General features: G+C 45.8%; 1 protein-coding gene across 1 annotated transcript; it reads right to left on the bottom strand.

Moving 5' to 3' along the window:
- Nucleotides 1-1,969: 1,969 nt before the first annotated feature.
- On the bottom strand, nucleotides 1,970-19,730 carry LOC140724084 (nuclear factor 7, ovary-like). Its single transcript, XM_073038567.1, has 7 exons — nucleotides 18,745-19,730; nucleotides 17,957-18,052; nucleotides 17,313-17,546; nucleotides 15,478-15,500; nucleotides 15,272-15,390; nucleotides 3,229-3,371; nucleotides 1,970-2,720 (listed from the first exon to the last, which is right to left on the bottom strand). Exons 1-7 carry the CDS (start codon nucleotides 19,153-19,155, stop codon nucleotides 2,652-2,654), a joined length of 1,095 nt encoding a protein of 364 aa, XP_072894668.1. The 5' UTR covers nucleotides 19,156-19,730; the 3' UTR covers nucleotides 1,970-2,651.
- Nucleotides 19,731-19,768: the final 38 nt, after the last annotated feature.

A 19,768-nucleotide genomic window follows, 5' to 3' on the forward strand; every position in this document is an offset into this window, starting at 1 on the left:
GGCCCGGGGGATTTATCTACCTTTATGCGCTTTAAGGCAGCAAGCACCTCCTCCTCTTTAATCTACAAATGTTCCATGACACTACTGCTTGTTTCCCTTCCTTCCATATACACTATGCCAGTTTCCTGAGTAAATACCGATGCAAAAAAACTGTTTAAGATCTCCCCCATCTCGTAAGGCTCCACACATTGACGAACAATCTGATCTTCTAGGAGACCAATTTTGTCCCTTACTACCCTTTTACTCTTAATATACTTGTAGAACCCTTCGGGTTTACCATCACATTATCTGCCAAAGCCACCTCATGTCTTTTTTTCCTTCCTAATTTCCTTCTTTAGTATTTTCTTACGTGTTCTATACTCTTTAAGTAGCTCATTTGCTCTTTGTTGCCTCTACCTGCTATACACCTCTCTCTTTTTCTTAACCAGATCGCCAATATCCCTTGAAAACCAAGGTTCCTTGTGCCTGTTAACTTTGCCTTTAATCCTGGCAGGAAAATGCAAACTCTGCCCTCTCAAAATTTCCCATTTGGAGGCCTTCCACTTACTGAACACATCCTTGTCAGGAAAAAAAAAACTTATCCCAATCCACTCTTCTTAGATCCTTTTTCATTTCCACAAAATTGGCTCTTCTCCAATTTAGAACCTCGAGGACCAGGTCTATCCTTATCCATAATTAACTTGAAACTGATGACAATATGGTCACTGGACCTAAAATGTTCGCCAACACATACTTCTGTCACCTGACTGTCTGGTTTCCTAATAGGAGATCAAGTATTGCATCCTCTCTCGTAGGTACCTCTATATATTGATTCAGAAAACTTTCCTGAAAACATTTCGCAAACTCCAAGCCATCTAGCCCTATTACAGTTTGGGAGTCCCAGTCAGTATGTGGAAAGTTAAAATCCCCTACTATTACAACTTGCTGTTTCTTACATCTTCTACTATCTTTATACAGATTTGCTCCTCCACTTCTCTCTGACTATTGGGCGGTCTATAATACACCCCTGTTAGTGTGGTCACACCTTTCCCGTTCCTCAGCTCCACCCATATGGCCTCTGTAGACAAGCCCTCCGGTCTGTCCTGTCTACGCACAGCTGTGATATTTTCCCTGACTAGTAATGCCACTCCTCCCCCTTTCATCCCTCCCCCTCTATCACGTCTGAAACAACGAATATTTCTATCATGTATAAACCTTAGGTGGGAGGTTATCTTTTTGTATTAATGTATTAAAAATAAGTTATAAATTCTACCAATGAGAATTACAAATTCTCTTACTAAAGGATTCATATTCAAAATAGTATCCAACAAATCATATTCTTGCATATATGGAAACTTAGATAATTATTTTTGTAAAAAATGTCTAACCTGAAGATATTGCAGTAAGTGTGTATGAGAGAGAGAATATTTGCTAATTAACTCTTCAGTCATCAATCGACCATCACAAAATAGATGATAATAAAAATAAATAAATCTGCAAAAAAAACGGATCCCCTTAATCACTAAAGATTAAACAAGTTTGGGAGAGAGAACTTAATATGACCTTTGTTAATGAAGATGGTCAATTCTTCTTTAATATGTGCCAATCAGAGTTTAATTCAATTTAAAATTGTTCACTGTTACTATTTAACAAAGGAGAGACTATCCAAAATATTTCCTAACATAGACAATTATTGCGTTAGGTGTAAAACTGAAGTAGCCACTTTTTCACATATGTTCTGGTCATGTTCTTCATCAAAATGTTTTTGGAAATCTTTAGTTTCTACAATTTCTAAAGCGCTGAAAATTAATTTACAACCTAATGTACAAACCTTTGATTTCTTTCTATACATGCAGTCCTCGCATGACCTTTATCCTCCTCCACCTCACTATCTGCTCTAACACTCTGGTTCCCTTCCCTCTGCAAATCTTTTTACCCCCCGCCCCCCCCCCCCCCCCCGAGCAGCACTGGCAAATCTACCCGCAAGGATGTTAGTCCCCCTCCAGTTCAGGGGCAAACCATCCCGTCGGAACAGGCCCCACCCTCCCGGGAACAAAGCCCAATTGTCCAGAAACATGAAGCCCACCCTCCTGCACCATCTCCTTAGCCACGTATTTAGCTGCACGCTCCGCACATTTATATTTACAGGGACTTTACTCCTGACGCCGGTCCCGGGACCCGACCCGTTTACAGACCCGGAGCGGAACCGGAGCAGATTCTCAGCCACCGGTTTTCATCCACAGTCCGGAAGAAGGGATAAAGTTTCCCCGTGAATTTATTCCCAGTGAAGGTGTGGAGATGGGACTTGGTCTCCGCGTTGTAAAATGAAACTGTCCCGGACTCGTAACTGAGATAAACTCCCACCCTCCCGGGGATGGGACCGGCAGGGAGACGGGACTCGGGGGAGGTGAGACCACGGGAGTCGTCATAATCCCGATGTAACACGTCACAATCCCGCCCCATGACCCAGAATCCGGTCTGCTGACTCAGACTGAACCGTCTCTTCCTCTTCACAGACTCTGCGGCGACTCCCAGCCACCAGAAACGATTCCCCGTCACCTCCACCTCCCAGTAATGTCTCCCCGATGTGAATCCCTCCGAACCCAGCACACAAGGCCGGTCTGTGAATCTCTTCCCGGTGTCAGGGAGATCCCTCCAGGTCCAGGTCCGTCTCACACTCTTCCGATCCTCAGACACCTCGAGATACGGACTCGCCGTTTCCACATCCAGGGTGACAGAGACTGGGGGGAGAAGCAGAGAATTAGAGAGTTCCCTGGGATCGGGGAGAGACTCGGACAGCGGGGCCCCGGGGATCGGGGGGAGACTCGGGCAGCGCGGCCCCGGGGATCGGGGGAGACTCGGACAGCGCGGCCCCGGGGATCGTGGGAAGACTCGAGCAGAGGGGCCCCGTGGATAGGGGGGGGGGGGAATTGGGAAGCGGGTCCCCGGGGTTCGGGGAGATTCGGGCAGCGCGGCCCCGGGGATCGGGGTGGGGGGGGAGACTCGGGCAGCGCGGCCCCGGGGATCGGGGGGGGGGGGGAGACTCGGACAGCGCGGCCCCGGGGATCGGGGAAGACTCGAGCAGCGCGGCCCCGGGGATCGGGGGGAGACTCGGACAGCGCGGCCCCGGAGATCGGGGAGATTCGGGCAGCGGGGCCCCGGGGATCGGGGGAGACTCGGGCAGCGGGGCCCCGGGGATCGGGGGAAAGGCCGCTGGGCCTCAGGAGCGGTCGGGTTGCCGACACGAACCTTTGACTCGACAAAAGCGGATGGACAGCTAATGTCTCCCCAAGGGTTTTCCGCTGGACAGGGGAAACATCCTCCCTCACTCCTGCCTGTTGACCCCTGAAAGAATTTTGTGTTTCCATGAGATCTCCTCTCATTCTTCGAAACTGGGAACAGAGAACATAGAACAGTACAGCACAGGAACAGGCCCGTCATACAATGTTCACATTCATTTGTGAGTGTGAAGTGGGGCAGTGTGATGGTTTGAGACAGTAAAGGAGGTGGTAATGGGAACCAGTAGGGGAGAGATGAATGGCAGATTGAACCAGGAGGGGGAGGGGTGGAAAGCCTGTGGGTGAACTGTGTGTGTACACGTAATGAGAAGCTGGAGGGGGCAAAGATGGCAGATGAGGATGACTTTGTCCCCTTTCCCAGAACCCCATCCCCCACAGCCCCTCATTAGGATAGGGGATGAATTTGCAGGAATCCTTAAGCAACACAGGTCCTGATGAAGTGTTTCAGTCTGAACCGTCGACTGTTTCCTCTTTTCCATAGAAACTTCCCGGCCTGCTGTTCCAACAATTTGTGTGTGTTACTCTGCTTTAAATATACTCAATTATTTGGCCTCCACAGCTGCCTGTGGCAGATTCACTATCCTGTGGATAAAGGAATTCCTCCTCATCTCTGTCCTAAATGGACATCCCTGTAGTCGGAGGCTGTGCTTACCGTTCCCGACCCACCCACATCCTCCCAACACCAACTCTCTCCCGACAGGTGTCAGAGAGATCTGGCGAGACCCTTCATCAGGACCTGTGTCGCTTGGATTACCAGCATCTGCAGATTTTCTCCTGTTTGATTTTTAAAGCAGAAGTTAATAAGTAAACATCCTGATTAGTCAGAGTCTGAAAGGTTATGGGGAGGAGGCGGGAGAATAGGGTTGAGGTGGATAATAAATCATCTATTCTTCTAAACTCCAGTGAGTACAGGCCCAGAACCATCAAACACTCCTCACATGTTAACTCTTTCATTCCTGGAATTATTCTTGTGAATCTTCTGGACCCCCCTCCAATGCCAGTACATGTTTTCCAATAGAAGGGACCAAAATTGCTCACAATACTCCAAGTGTGGTCTGACCAATGCCTTATAAAACCTCAGAATTATATCCTTGCTCTTGTATTCTGATCCTCTCGAAATGAAAGCAAACATTGAGTTTGCCAATCTTACCTCTGACACAAACTGCAAGTTAACCTTCAGGGAATCCTGCACAAGGACACCCATGTCCCTTCGCACCTCTGATTTTTGAATTTCGCCCTGTTTACAGAATTGTCTATGCCTTTATTCCTTTGACCAAAGTCGTACCTGCCTAAGTTTGTACCTGCCAAACTCTACCTGTGCTACAAGATCCTTATTACGTATACTGGTGCATTCAAATAAGACCATAAGACAAAGCAGCAGAAGCCGGCCATTCGGCCCTTCGAATCTGTTTCGCCATTTTATCATGAGCTGATCCATTCTTCCATTTAGTCCCACTCCCCCACCGTCTCACCATGACCTTTGATGCCCTGGCTACTCACATACCTATCAATCTCTGTCTTAAATACACCCAATAACTTGGCATCCACTGCCGCAAGAAATTCACAGATTCACCACCCTCTGCCTAAAAAAATTTCTTTGCAACTCCATTCTGAATGGGCGCCCTTCAATCCTTAAGTCATGCTCTCTCGTACTAGACTCCCCCACCATGGGAAACAACTTTGCCACATCCACTCTGTCCATGCCTTTTAACATTCGAAATGTTTCTGTGAGGTTCCCCCTCATTCTTCTAAACTCCAAGGAGTACAGTCCAAGAGCGGTCAAATGGTCCTCATATGTTAACCCTCTCATTCCCGGAATCATTCTAGTGAATCTTCTCTAAACCCTCTCCAATGTCAGAACATCCTTTCTTAAATAAGGAGCCCAAAACTGCAGACAGTATTTCAAGTGAGGTCTTACCAGTTCCTTATTGAGCCTCAACATCACATCCCTGCTCCTATACTCTATTCCTCTAGAAATGAATGCCAACATTGCATTCACCTTCTTCACCACCGACTCAACCTGGAGGTTAACCTTAAGGGTATCCTGCATGAGCACTCCCAAGTCCCATTGCATCTCAGAACTTTGAATTCTCTCTCCATTTAAATAATAGTCTGCCCGTTATTTCTTCTACCAAAGTGCATGACCATACACTTTTCAACATTGTGTTTCATTTGCCACTTCTTTGACCATTCTCCCAATCTATCCAAGTCTCTCTGCAGACTCTCTGTTTCCTCAGCACTACCGTCCCCTCCACCTATCTTTGTATCATCAGCAAACTTAGCCACAAAGCCATCTATTCCATAATCCAAATCGTTGATATACAACGTAAAAAGAAGCGGCCCCAACACGGACCCCTGTGGAACACCACTGGTAACCAGCAGCAAACCAGAATGGGATCCTTTATTCCCACTCTCTGTCCCCTGCCAATCAGCCAACGCTCTATCGACGTACGTAACTTTACCGTAATTCCATGGGCTCTTATATTGTTTAGCAGCCTCATGTGTGGCACCTTGTCAAAGGCTTTCTGAAAATTCAAATACACAACATCCACTGCATCTCCCTTTTCTAGCCTACTTGTAATCTCCTCAAAAGATTTCAATGGGTTTGTCAGGCAGGATTTTCCTTTAAGGAAACCATGCTGAGTTTGGCCTATCTCATATGACATTTGACTCCAACAACTTCCCAACCACTTCTGAAGCTAACAGGTCTATAATTTACTTTTTGCTTCCTTCCCCCCTTCTTAAATACCAGAGTGGCATTTGCAAACTTCCACTCCTCCGGAACCATGCCAGAATCTATTGACTTTTGAAAGATCATTGCTAATGCCTCCGCGATCTCCACAGCTAATTCCTTCAAAACACAAGGGTGCATTCTATCTGGTCCTGGAGATCTATCTACCCTTAGACTATTCAGCTTCCAGAGTACTTTCTCTGTCGTAATTGTGACTGCGCACACTTCTCTTCCCTGAAACCCTTGAGTGTCCCGTATACTGCTGATATCTTCCTCAGTGAGGACTGATGCAAATACTCGTTCAGTTCCTCAGCCATCTCCTTATCTCCCATTACAATTTCTCCAGCATCATTTTCTATCGGTCCTATATCCACTCTCACCTGCTTTTTACTCTTTATATACTTGAAAAAGCTTTTAGTATCTTTGATATTATTTTCTAGCTTCCTTTCATAGTTCATCTTTTCCCTCTTAATGACTTTCTTAGTTTCCTTTTGTAAGCTTTTAAAAACTTCCCAATCCTCTGTCTTCCCACTAATTTTTGCTTCCTTGAATGCCCTCTCCTTTGCTTTTACTTTGGCTTTGACTTCTCTTGTCAGCCACGGTCGCAAACTTTTTCCATTCGAAAATTTCTTCTTTTTTGGAATATATCTGTCTCGCACCTTCCTCACTTCTCGCATAAACTCCAGCCACTGCTGCTCTGCCGTCCTCCCGCTAGTGTCCCTTTCCAGTCAAATTTGGCCAGTTCCTCTCTCATGTCAAAGTAATTTCCTTTACTCCACTGCAATACCGCCACATCGGATTTCGGCTTCTCTTTCTCTTCTGAAAAGCCATCTCGTAGACATTCTACAAATACTCTCTCTTGAGATCCAGTGTCGACCTGATTTTCCCAATCCACTCGCATGTTAAAATCCCCCACAATTATCATAACACTGCCCTTCTGGCAAGCCTTTTCTATTTCCTGTTGTAATTTGTAGTCCACCTCACTGCAGCTGTTAGGAGGCCTGTAGATAACTGCCATCAGGGTCCTTTTACCCCTGCGGTTTCTTAGTTCAACCCAGAAAGATTCTGCACCTTCCAATCCTATGTCACCTCTTTCTAATGATTTAATATCATTTCTTACCAATAAAGCCACGCCACCCCCCTCTGCCTACCTGCCTGTCCATCCGATACACCGTGTATCCTTGGACGTTCAGCTCTCAGAGACATGCATCCTTTAGCCACGTCTCAGTGATGGCCACAAAATTATACCTGCCAATCTGTAGCTGTACGACAAGATCATCCACCTTATTCCTTATGCTGTGTGTATTGAAGTTTAACACCTTAAGTCCAGTATTTGGTACTTTTTGCATTGATTGCACTGCAACTTATCCCAGTGGCTGCAAATTTGCCCCATCACCTGCCTGTCCTTCCTGACATCTTTACTGCTCACTATCTTAGATTTATTTCTGTTTTCCCCCTCCTCCACTCTATCATTCCGGTTTCCCATCCCCCTGCCAAATAGTTTAAACCCTCCCTAACAGCTCTATTAAACATTCCCGCTATGATATTGATCCCCTTCGGGTTCAGGTGTAACCCGTCCTTTTTGAATAGGTAATACTTCCCCCTGAAGAGATCCCAATGATCCAAGAATCTGAAGCCCTGTCCCCTGCACCAGTCTCTCAGCCACGCATTCATCAGCCTGATCCGACTATTCTTGCCCTCGCTAGCACGTGGCACAGGTAGCAATCCCGAGATTACTACCCTGGAGGTCCTGCTTCTCAGCTTCATTCCTAACTCCCGGAAATCTCTCTTCAGGACCTCCTCCCTTTTCCTCTCTATGTCATTGGTGCCAACATGTACCAAGACAGCTGGCTGCTCGCCCTCTCCCTTCAGGATATCCTGGACCCGATCCGAGACATCCCGTACCCTGGCACCTGGGAGGCAGCACACCATGCGGGTATCTCTACCAGGCTCACAGAATCTCCTGTCTGTCCCCCTGACTATGGAATCCCCAATGACTAGCGCATTCCTCTTCTCCCTCCTTCCCTCCTGCACAACAGCGCCAGGCTCAGTGCCAGAGACCCGGTCACCGTGGCCGTCCCCTGTCATGTCATCCCCCTCAACAGCATCCGAAACGATATACTTGTTGCTGAGGGGGGCAGCCACAGGGGTGCTCTCCACTATCCGGGCATTTACCTTCCCTCTCCTGACAGTCACCCAGTTTTCTGACCCCTGTAGCCTAGGGATGACTACCTCCCTGTAGCTCCTGACTATCACCTCTTCATTTTCTCTAATAAGCAGTAGGTCATCAAGCTGCAGCTCCAGATCCCTAACACGGTCTCCGAGGAGCTGAATCTCGGTTCACCTGGTGCAGATGTGGCTATCAGGGACGCTGGAGGTCTCCCAGGATTCCCACATCTGACACCCTGAACAAAGCACTAACCCTGCAGACATGCTACCTAATTCTACAGGAATGAAACAAAGAAAGATAGGTCTACTCACCCACTTACTTCGCCAAGCACACGGCCTTTTTAAACCGTTAGCTAATGTGCCCTGCTGTTCCCCCGTCCGTCGGGCCGATTTGCCAAGGGGAAAAAAGAGTCGGTGCCTCGCTCTCGCCTCTTCCCTTTACCGCCTAAGCCCGTTGAGCCAAAGCCCTACACTCTGCTGCCACCCACTCCGCTGCCCGCTGTATAGGGTGGTCATCTTTTTAAACTCTCCACGCTGTCCCGCGCAGTCTCGCCGTTCTTGTACGCGAAGTTTTTTAAAAAACTGCCTTCCTTCATAATTTAGCTCCCACGCCGCCCTTCTTGTCCCAATCTAAAAAAACTCCTTCAGTCCTGTATTCATCAGCCTATTCCACACTGTCCACATGAAATTCAGCAAGGCCTTTGATGTCGATGATAGACCAGACTTGGAGCATTGTCTGCATTTCCGGTTCCCGAATATGGGGAGGATGTCATTACACTGGACAGGAGGCTTCAGGAGGATGTTACCAGGACTGGGGGCTTGGGTTAAAAGCAGAGAGTGGATAAGCTTGGGCTATTCAGCTGTAGTGTAGGATGTTCAGGTATGACCCCTTATCGAGGTAAATAATTCATAAGGAGCTTAAATAACGTTTCTTTTTCCAAGAAATGGGAGTACAGAACCAGATCCCTTAGATTGAAAGTGAGACGGGAAATTTTTCTGAGTGGTCTATCGGGTAACATTCTCAGAGAGAGGGAGGTTGGTAAATGGAATTTGCCCTCAGCCGCTGTAGAAAAAGGTAAAAATAAAATATTTTAATATAAATTTGGGCAGGTACACAGATGGGAAATGGTTAGAGGGATGGGGGGGGGGCAAACACACACAAATGGGCCATGCTCAAGAAGACATCTTAGTCTTGCTGATTGATGAAGTGGGCCGTGAGATCAACATCCATCAAACCCTCCCAGATCATCCTCCTGAGGAATCTCACCCCGGAGTCTGTCTGTGAAGTGTTGATGTGCCACAGAACAGACAGACTGGGTAAGGACGGCAGATTCCAATCCTAAATGGGAATTCGTGCCTATTTCTGTGCCCGTGTGTCACACTCTGTGTGTGTGTGTGTGTGTGTGTGTGTGTGTGTGTGTGTGTGTGTGTGTGTGTGTGTGTGTGTGTGTATGTGTGTGTGTGTGTGTGTGTGTGTGTGTGTGTCTGTGTCTGTGTGTGTTGATTGTGGTAAATATCCATGTGGTGTGTATACACATTGAAGGAGAGTGTGCATGTTGAAGAATTTGTATGTTACAGTGTGTCATCACATGTCTGCTGTGAGTTGACAATGAGACACATGTGATTGAGTTGTTTAAATGAATAAATTACTGTCTCTGAAGAGATTGGTTTCCAGGTTACTGAGGTAAATAACAACGTACATTGCTGAGGCTCTGACTACAATCTGCCAGTCCTTCCTGTGTATGTGTGAGAGGGAGCTTTGCCAGGCCGGTTATGCTGTGTGTGCTTCTCCCGAGATGAAATCTTGACCCACGTCAATGCTTGTTGGTGTGTTCGAGCTCATTCTCACGATGCTTCAATGTAGTGGTCTGATAACCATAAGACATAGGAGCAGAATTAGGCCATTTGCCCATCGAGTCTGCTCTGCCATTCAATCATGGATGATCCTTTTTTTCCCTCCTCAGCTGCACTCCCTGGCCTTCTCCCCATAACCTTTGATGCTGTGTCCAATCTAGAACCTATCAAGCTCTGCCTTAAATACACACAACAAGTTCCACAAATTCACCAGCCGTTGCCTCAAATTTCTCCGCATCTGTTTTAAATAGACCCTCCTCTATCTTGAGGCTGTGCCCTCTTGTCCTAAACTCCACCACCATGGGAAACATCCTTTCCACATCTACTCTGTCTAGGACATTCAGATGCCTTGTGCAGGAAGGCACAGAGTCGACTGTACTTCCTTAGAAGGTTGGCGTCATTCAATGTCTGCAGTGAGATGCTGAAGATGTTCTATAGGTCAGTTGTTGAGAGCGCCCTCTTCTTTGTGGTGGCGTGTTGGGGAGGAAGCATTAAGAAGAAGGACGCCTCACGTCTTAATAAGCTGATAAGGAAGGCGGGCTCTGTCGTGGGCAAAGTACTGGAGAGTTTAACATCGGTAGCTGAGCGAAGGGCGCTGAGTAGGCTACGGTCAATTATGGAAAACCCTGAACATCCTCTACATAGCACCATCCAGAGACAGAGAAGCAGTTTCAGCGACAGGTTACTGTCGATGCAATGCTCCTCAGACAGGATGAAGAGGTCAATACTCCCCAATGCCATTAGGCTTTACAATTCAACTGCCAGGACTTAAGAACTTTTTTTTAAAGCTATTATTAATGCTTTTTGAGTTAGTGATTTAGATGCATATCATATTATTACTGAGTTAAGTATTGTATGTAATGAGTTTTTGCTACAACAAGTGTATGGGACATTGGAAAAAATGTTGAATTTTCCCATGGGGATGAATAAAGTATCTATCTATCTATCTATCTATCTATCTATCTATCTATCTATCTATCTATCTATCTATCTATCTATCTATTTGAAAAGTTTCAATGAGATTGCTCATCTTTCTTAATTCCAGCAAGTACAGACACAGAGCTATCAAACGTTCCTCGTATGATAACCCTTTCATTCCTGGAATCATCCTTATGAAATGAACCTTCTGCAATACCAGCACATCTTTTCTTAGATGAGGAGCCCAAAACTGTTCTCAATACTCAAGGTGAGGCTTCACCAGTGCCTTATCAAGCCTCAGCATCACATCCCTGCTCTTGAATTGAATGCTAACGTTGGATTTCCCTTCCTCACCACTGACTCTACCGGCAAGTTAACCTTTAGGGTGTTCTGCAGAATGACTGCTAAGTCCATTTTTTATCTCAGTTCTTTGGGTTTTCTCCCCATTTGAAAAAAAAATCTGCACATTATTTCGACGACCAAAGTGCATGACCATGCATTTTCCAACATTGTATATCACTTGCCACTTTCCTTCCCATTTTCCTCATCCAAGACCTTGTCCAGCCTAACTGTTTCCTCAACACTACCGGCCCCTCCACCTATCTTTGTATCATCTCAAACTTGGAAACAAAGCCATCTACTCTAGGACAAGTGGCCACGACTTCAGGATTGAAGGACTTCCTTTTAGAACTGAGATGCGGAGAAATTACTTTAGTTAGTGTGTGGAAAATCTGTGGAATATGTTGCCACAAGTGGCTGTTAAGGCCAAGTCATATTTAAAGCCGAGATAGATAGGTTCTTGATTAGCCAGGGCATCAAAGGGTATGGGGTGAAATCAGGGGAGTGGGGATGACTGGAAGAATTGGATCTGCCCATGATTGAATGATGGAGCAGACTCGATGGGCCGAATGGCCTACTTCTGTTCCTATATCTTATGGTCTATTCCATCAGCTGAATCTTGATATACAGCATAAAATAATGGTGTCCTAACACTGACCCCCTGTGGGACACGAGTCACTGGCAGCCAACCAGAAAAGGATCCCTTTACTCTCATACGCTGTTTCCAACCAATCAGCCAATGTTCTAACCATGCCTGTAACTTTCCTGTAATACCATCGCCTCTTAACCTGGTTACCACCTTCATGTGTGGCACCTTGTCAAAGGCCTTCTGAGATTCCAAATATACAACATCCACTGCATCCCCTTTATCTATCCTACTTGTAATCTCCTCAAAGAATCCCTACAGGTTTGTCAGGCAGGATTTTCCCTAAACGAAGCCATGCTGACTTGTCCTATCTTGTCCAGTGTCACCAAGTATTCCATAACCTCATACTTAACAACTGACTCCAATTTCTTCCCAACCACAGAGGTGAGGCTAACTGGTCTATAATTTCCTTTCTTCTGCCTTCCTCCTTACTTAAAAAGTTAAGTGACATTTGCTATTGTCCAGTTCTCTGGCACCATGCCAGGGTCCAATGATTTTTGAAAGATCATTTGAAATGCATCCACAATGTCTACTGCAACCTCTTTCAGAACACTAATGTGCAGTTCATCTGGTCCAGGTGACTTATGTACCTTTAGGTCTTTCAGCTTTTTGAGCACCTTTTCCCTTGTAACAGTAACTGCACTCACTTCTCTTCCCTCACACTCTTCAACTCCGGGCACAGTGCTCGAGTCTTCCACGGTGAAGACTGGTGCAAAATATTTAGTTCATCTGCCATCTCTTTATTCTGTGTTATTATATATCCAGCCTCATTTTCTAGCGGTCCTATATCCACTCTCATCTCTGTTTTATTTTTTTACAATAATTGAAAAACAATTTGATATTGTTTGCTAACTTGTTTTACAAAGACAGGTGTGTAAAAAGGGCCTGAAGGATCAGAGTCACCCCAACCACAAACTGTACCAGTTGCTACCATCCGGGATACGGTACCACAGCATAAAAGCCAGGAGCAACAGGCTCCGGGACAGCTTCTTCAATCAGGCCATCAGACTGATTCACTCATGTGGACACAACTGTATTTCTATGTTATACTGACCGGCCTGTTGTACATATTATTCATCATAAATTACTATAAATTGCACATTGCACATTTAGATGGAGACGTAATGTAAAGATTTTTAATCCTCATGTATATGAAGGATGTAAGTTATAAAGTCAATTCAATTCAAATCAATTTCTTGTTTATTTCTTCCCTTCCAATCATTCTTTCAGTTCCTCTCTGTAGATATTTAAAAGCTTCCCAATCCTCTGTCTTCCTACAAATTTTTGTTTTGTTGTATACCCTCTCTTTTGCCTTTACATTAACTTGTCTTCCCTTGTCAGCCACGGTTTTACTATTTTGCCATTTGAGTATTTATTTATTTTTGGAATACAGCTATCCTTCACCTTCCTCATTTCCCCAGAAACTGACACCATTTCTGCTCTGCTCTCATCCCTGCCAGCATCTCCTTCCAGTTGACTTTGGCCAACTCCTCTCTCAGACCACTGTAATTTGTTTCACTTCTCTGAAATACTACAATGTCAGACATTACTGTCTCCTTATCAAATTTCAAGTTGAACTCAGTCATGTTGTGAGCACTGCTTCCTAAGGTTTCTTTTAACTCCTCACCTCTGGTTCAATACATAACACCCAATCCAGTAGAGCTGTTCCCCGAGTAGGCTCAACGACAAACTGCTCTAGAAAGCCATCACATTGCATTCAACAAACTCACTCTCTTGAGATCCTTTACCAACCTGATTTTCCCAATTGCCCTGCATGTTGAAATTTCCCATGATTATCATAACATTGTCCTTTTCATCAGCCTTTTCTATTTCCAGTTGTAATCTGTGGGCCTCAACCCACTGACTGTTGGCAGGCCTGTATATTACTGCTGTCAGTGTCATTTTTACTTTTGCAGTTCCTTACCTCAACCCACAAGATTCAACATCTTCAATCCTATGTCACATCTAGCTGCTGATTTACCAGCAGAGCCACGCCACCCCATCGGCCTTCCTTCCTTCCTCCGATACATTGTGTAACCGTGAACATTCAGCTCCCTACTACAACCATCCTTCAGCCACGATTCCGTGATGGCCACAACATCATACCTGACAATCGGTAATAGTGCAACAAGATCATCCACCTTATTTCCCATACTCCATGCATTGAGATATAACACTTTGTGTACTGTATCTGCTACCCTTTTTAATTCTGTATCTCTAATGCACTGATACTCATCCTGCTGGCTGCAATTTTCTCCTCGCATCTGTCCGCCATATCTGACAGTCTGACTGCACGCTATCTTTGCATTTTTAGCATCAGTCCTCTCCCTTCACTCCAGTTCCAACCCCCCCCCCCCCCCACCAAATTAGTTCAGACGCTCCCCAACAGCTCTATCAAACCTCTCTGTGAGAATATTATTCTCCCTCGGGTCGAGAAGGTCGAGAAGGTCATTCCTCCACCAGAACAGATCCCAATGATCCAAGAACCTGAATCCCTGTCCCCAGCATCATCTTCTCAGCCATGTTTATCTGTCAAATTATCCTGTTTCTACCCTCACCAGCACGTGGCACAGGCAGCAATCCAGAAATTACAACCCTGGGGGTGCTGCTTCTGAACTTTCTACCAAGCTCTCCAAATTCTATTTTCAGGACCTCTTTGCTTTTACTTCCAAAGTCATTGTCACAAATTTACCAAGATATCTGGCTCTTTTCCCTCCCTCTCTAAAATGCTGCGGACACGATTCGAGGCATCCCTGACCCTGGCACCCAGGGGACAACATACCATTCGGGTGTCCCGTTCACATCAATAGATTCTCCTGTCTGTTCCCCTGATGATTCAGTCCCCGATCACGACCACTTCCCTCTTCTGCCTCTAACAACAGTGAGAGATTCTGATCCGGAAGGGGGAAGACCTGTGTCAGTCAGAGTCTGCACTCACAGGGAACATGAAGGACTTGTGTATTTTCCTGACAATCCCCGTCACCACACTGATACCCGCTTTTATTCCCTACAATATCATCAAGTCAGTATTAAATTCCCAGTTCCTGTGGTAGATTCAAACTCATGTCCTGGTGTGTTAGTGCATTTGCCTGCGATCATGACACAGTGGTTCATTTGACAGTCCCATGTATTGGTTGTATTGTGACCCTGTGCTGGTGTGTCCTGGGGTCTGACATCTCCAGCTGACCATGTGACAGTGATGCCTCCCAGTTGGTGGGGTTGATGTGAAATAAACTTCAGTTCCCCTTCAGCCCAGTATTACAGACAATCTTTGCCTCAAATTGGAACTAAATTGAGCTTCATAAACAAGGGGAAATGAATCTTTGTAAGTTTTACCTCGATTAATAGCATCAAGCGTTTCTCTCAGCACTGTTTTCAACAAATAGATGTGATCGAATTTTTCAACCGGTAGGGTCTCATCTGTCACTGACAATTCCTGGACATCGTCATTAATCCTGTAAATATTAAACTGCTGGTTATAAATTGCTATTCTGAACTATTTTACAAATCCATTCAGGGTTTCAGTGAAGAGCATCTCCTACCTTCTGTTCCGACGAGCTTCCTCCTGAAATAAATAAAACACAAATCCGATTAGACTTGGACTTACTGTCCATATCCTGAACTTCATCCAAATCATTACAAGGTGTTGAAAATTCCCACTCCCACAGTATCTCACACACACGGACAATACAGAACCACGGGGTAACTAACAAGGAAAGTTTCTGAATGTCAGACCATTACTGAGAGGATGAAACTTACAGGGAAGACAGGACAGGCTGTGCATTTTCATCTGGATATGACGTCAGGCTGATAGGATGGAGGAATTTAAGATCAGTGATGTATGTGATTGTGTGCGGGTGGAGGAAGTAACTTTATTTATGGGGAGACTTGTGGGGAGATGTAATTCCAGATGGATTTTAACAAATTCTACAAGAAATTTAGCGAGGAGGATGTGGAACTCGCTGCCACGGGAGTAGGTGAAATGCAACAGCAGAGATTGAATGTAATGGGGAGGCTGGATAAACACGTGAGGGACCAGAGATTTCGGGGCACGGTTGCTGGTTGCGGTGAGTAGGTGGCAGGAGGATTGTGAAGCAGGGAAATTGAGAGGAGAAAATGGGCCGAATGGCCTGGTTACGTTTTGAACGATTGAACGTTCATTTGAATGTTATCTGTAAAAGTAAAGAGACAATAATAGTTTCCCTAATCTGATGGAAACCGGATACAGAAGATAAGTCTGATGTGTGGGTGAAATTCTTTGTTCTCACTGATTGACAGAGAGACCCTCACACCAACCACACCAGACACACTCACAGCCTGTGACTGGAAATGGGAGTTAATGAGAGTTTTAGAGGATATTTAATGTAGAATTAAGGACACAGTCAGCAGCTCTGTGTTATGATCGGAGTAAATAATTTCAGAGAAATTTGCATTCAGTCCTGGGATGTACAGAAGTTGTGGAAGTCCAGTTTTGGGACAATAGACAATAGGTGCAGGAGTAGGCCATTCGGCCCTTCTAGCCAGCACTGCCATTCACTGTGATCATGGCTGATCATACACAATCTGTACCCCGATCCTGCCCTCTCCCCATATCCCTTGACCCTGCTATCTATAAGAGTTCTATCTAACTCTCTCTTGAAAGCATCCAGAGACTTGGCCTCCACTGCCTTCCGGGGCAGAGCATTCCACATATCCACCACTCTCTGGGTGAAAAAGTTTTTCTGCATCACTGTTCTAAATGGCCTACCCCTTATTCTTAAACTGTGGCCTCTAGTTCTGGACTCACCCATCAGCGGGAACATGCTTCCTGCCTCCAGCGTGTCCAATCCCTTAATAATCTTATTATTATGGGACAACAACAACCCTGAATAGATGCATCAATTGTCTGGTGAGAAACAGTTTACTGCCATTTGTAAATGCTGTGTGTAGGAGCAACACATCTGTTTTCTGTCTGGATTGTATTCTGTGTTACGTGTTTATTATGGTAACTCGTCACGTGAGTGGGGACGTGGTAAAAGCAAAGAGAAAAAGTTAAGTATCTGTACTTTGTTCTGGGCAGTTTTGAGCTGGGGTCGGGCGGATGTCATTCTGTTCTTGACTGCTGTGTTGCAGCTTACTTTACAATGAATTACCCTGAAGTTTCATCGCTTCAAGATTGTATTTTGCTAATGAAGTACTGAAAGCGTATCTTGGACATTTTGAAATGTCACTATTGGAGTGATTGGAGGGCGCATCATCCAAGTATAACAACTTGTGTGAGGTGGCCAGCAGCGGCAATTGATTTGTTAGAATTGGCCGCTGTGCTGTGTTTATTTCAAATATACCACTGTTCATTTAGTTCAATTTGACAGAAATAAATTGAAATAGAATCCCTCACCTTGAGAAATATCACACTGTCTTTTTGATCCACCTGTTCCTTTAACTTAGTGATTTCCTCCTGAATAATTCTTATATTCTCTTGAATCTCCCGAAGATTTTTCTCCATTGGGTTGAGAATCCTCTTCTCTTCTTCCCTGAGATCACTGAGTAAGCTCTGCTCTTTCTCAGTGATAATCTGGCGCAGTTCAGCAAACTGGGATGTAATGTGGGACTGAAGGCTGTGTGACTGTTCCTGTCGAATGAAAGGTGAAGATTAATATACGGCATTGCTGTGTTTTGTTTCCTTTTGTCGTTAAGTTTGGTCTATTAGAATCCATGCTACTTCTGAGAGCATTCCCGTCAACACCATTCCCTCACATTTTCCTGAAACCTATTCTCACTTATTGACCCATAAACTCCCATGTGATTCAAGCACACCCTCCCCACATTTACAGGGTTAACGGTAATTAACCATTCATCCGGCATGTCCTTGGGATGTGTCGGAATCTCTCGTGGTCACAGAGGGAGCATGCAAACTCCACACAGACAGCAGCATATGTCAGGATCGAACCCAGGTCACTGGAGCTGTGATACTCTGCTATTCTGCATTAAATGGAGCAAAACTCGACAGTAATATCAGAAATTCCGCTCATGAAGCCTCACCTGAACTCCGGAAATCTTCTCTTTCTGTTGCTGCTCCTTTTCCTGGAAGTCTGATTTCTTTTTTGTGAGAGAGTCTAAGGGAGATTTCAGCTGATCCTGGAAGTCAGAGAGCGAAGGAAATAGAAACAAAGATGCATCAAAAGAAACTGGTGATCAAACCCGATTATGACACAAAATGCCGGAGGAACTCAGTGAGTCAGGCAGCATCTATTCAGGGGAAATAAACTGTCGGTGTTCCGGGATGAGACCCTTCATTAGGACTGGGAAGGAATGGGACAGAAGCCAGAATAAAAAGGTTGGGGATGAGAACCAGCTGGCAGGTGACGGGTGAGACAACGTGAGGGGGAACGTGGTGGAGGGTGATGAAGTGAGAAGCTGAGAGGGGACAGGTGGAAGAGGTCAAGGGCTGGAGAAGAAGGAATCTAATACGAGAGGATAATCGACCATGGAAGAAACGGGAAGAACTGGGCTGTTTGCGGCCCTGAATGGTGACGAGGGAGGAGGTTAGGAGTGAGGTGTAGCACTTGTCCCACTTGCAGGTGTCAGTGCCAGGAGGGAGATCAGTGGGGAGGAGCGAGTGGATCAGGGCGATACAGTACGTAGAGCGCGATCCGAATAGAGAGCGGAGAGTTGCGGAGTGCCGAGGTGGGCTGTGGGACGGAGAGATGCTAGAATCCCGTTGGAGATGGCAGAAGTTGTAGAGAGTGATGTGTTGGTTATAGAGGCTCGTGTGATGGTATGTAGGACAAAGGAAACGTGTTAAGTGTTAAATTAACGTTAGTTTTTACCTTATAGTTTTTAGCAGCTTCTTTAATCGGCTTGAAGCCGTGCTCTCTGTGTTCCTCCGCCACTGCACAGACCAGACAGATCAGTGTCTTGTCCGTTTCACAAAACAGCTTCAGTTCTTCCTCATGTTCCTCGCAGTGACGTTTACTTTCCTTCCCTTTCGGATTCAGGTTTAGATTTCGAAAATTTTCAGCCAGATTTGCTAAGGCCCGATTCACCCTGAGGGTGCGGTCAGCAAACTCCTCTCTACGTTCCGGGCAGGAGTTTCTCTCCTCCCTTTCCCAACCCCGTGAGATACAAGAACGACAGAAGTTGTGTCCGCACTCCAGTGATACCGGATCGGTGAAGAAATCCAGGCAGATGGGACAAATTGCCTCCTCGCTCGAACTCTCGGTCTCTCCTTTCGAAGCCATGTTAACTCCCGGCACTTCCTGATTCAGAATGCTTTCACTTTCGGGGAGCTGCTGATCCCCTGCAGTACCGCGATTGTCCACTACGCGCGCTGCAGACTCGGGGAATCAAACAACACACACACAATGCTGGTGGAACACAGCAGGCCAGGCAGCATCTGTAGGGAGAAGCACTGTCGACGTTTCGGGCCGAGCCCCTTCATCAGGACAGCTGGTGTGGTATACTGCGTTCGGTGCTCCCGGTGTGGCCTTTTATATATTGGTGAGACCCGACGCAGACTGGGAGACCGTTTCGCTGAACAACTACGCTCTGTCCGCCAGAGAAAGCAGGATCTCCCAGTGGCCACACATTTTAATTCCACGTCCCATTCCCATTCTGATATGTCTAGACATGGACTCCTCTACTGTCAAGATGAAGCTGTCAGGTTGGAGGAACAACACCTGGGTAGCCTCCAACCTGATGGCATGAACATTGACTTCTCTCACTTCCGTTAATGCCCCTCCTCCCCTTCTTACCACATCCCTGACATATTTAGTTGTTTGTTTTTTTATCTCTCTGACCATCACTCTGCCTGTTCTCCATCTCCCTCTGGTGATCCCCTCCCCCTTTTTTTCT

This window comes from Hemitrygon akajei, unplaced genomic scaffold (genome assembly GCF_048418815.1).
Source record: "Hemitrygon akajei unplaced genomic scaffold, sHemAka1.3 Scf000159, whole genome shotgun sequence".
In the NCBI taxonomy this organism is placed as follows: Eukaryota; Metazoa; Chordata; class Chondrichthyes; order Myliobatiformes; family Dasyatidae; genus Hemitrygon; species Hemitrygon akajei.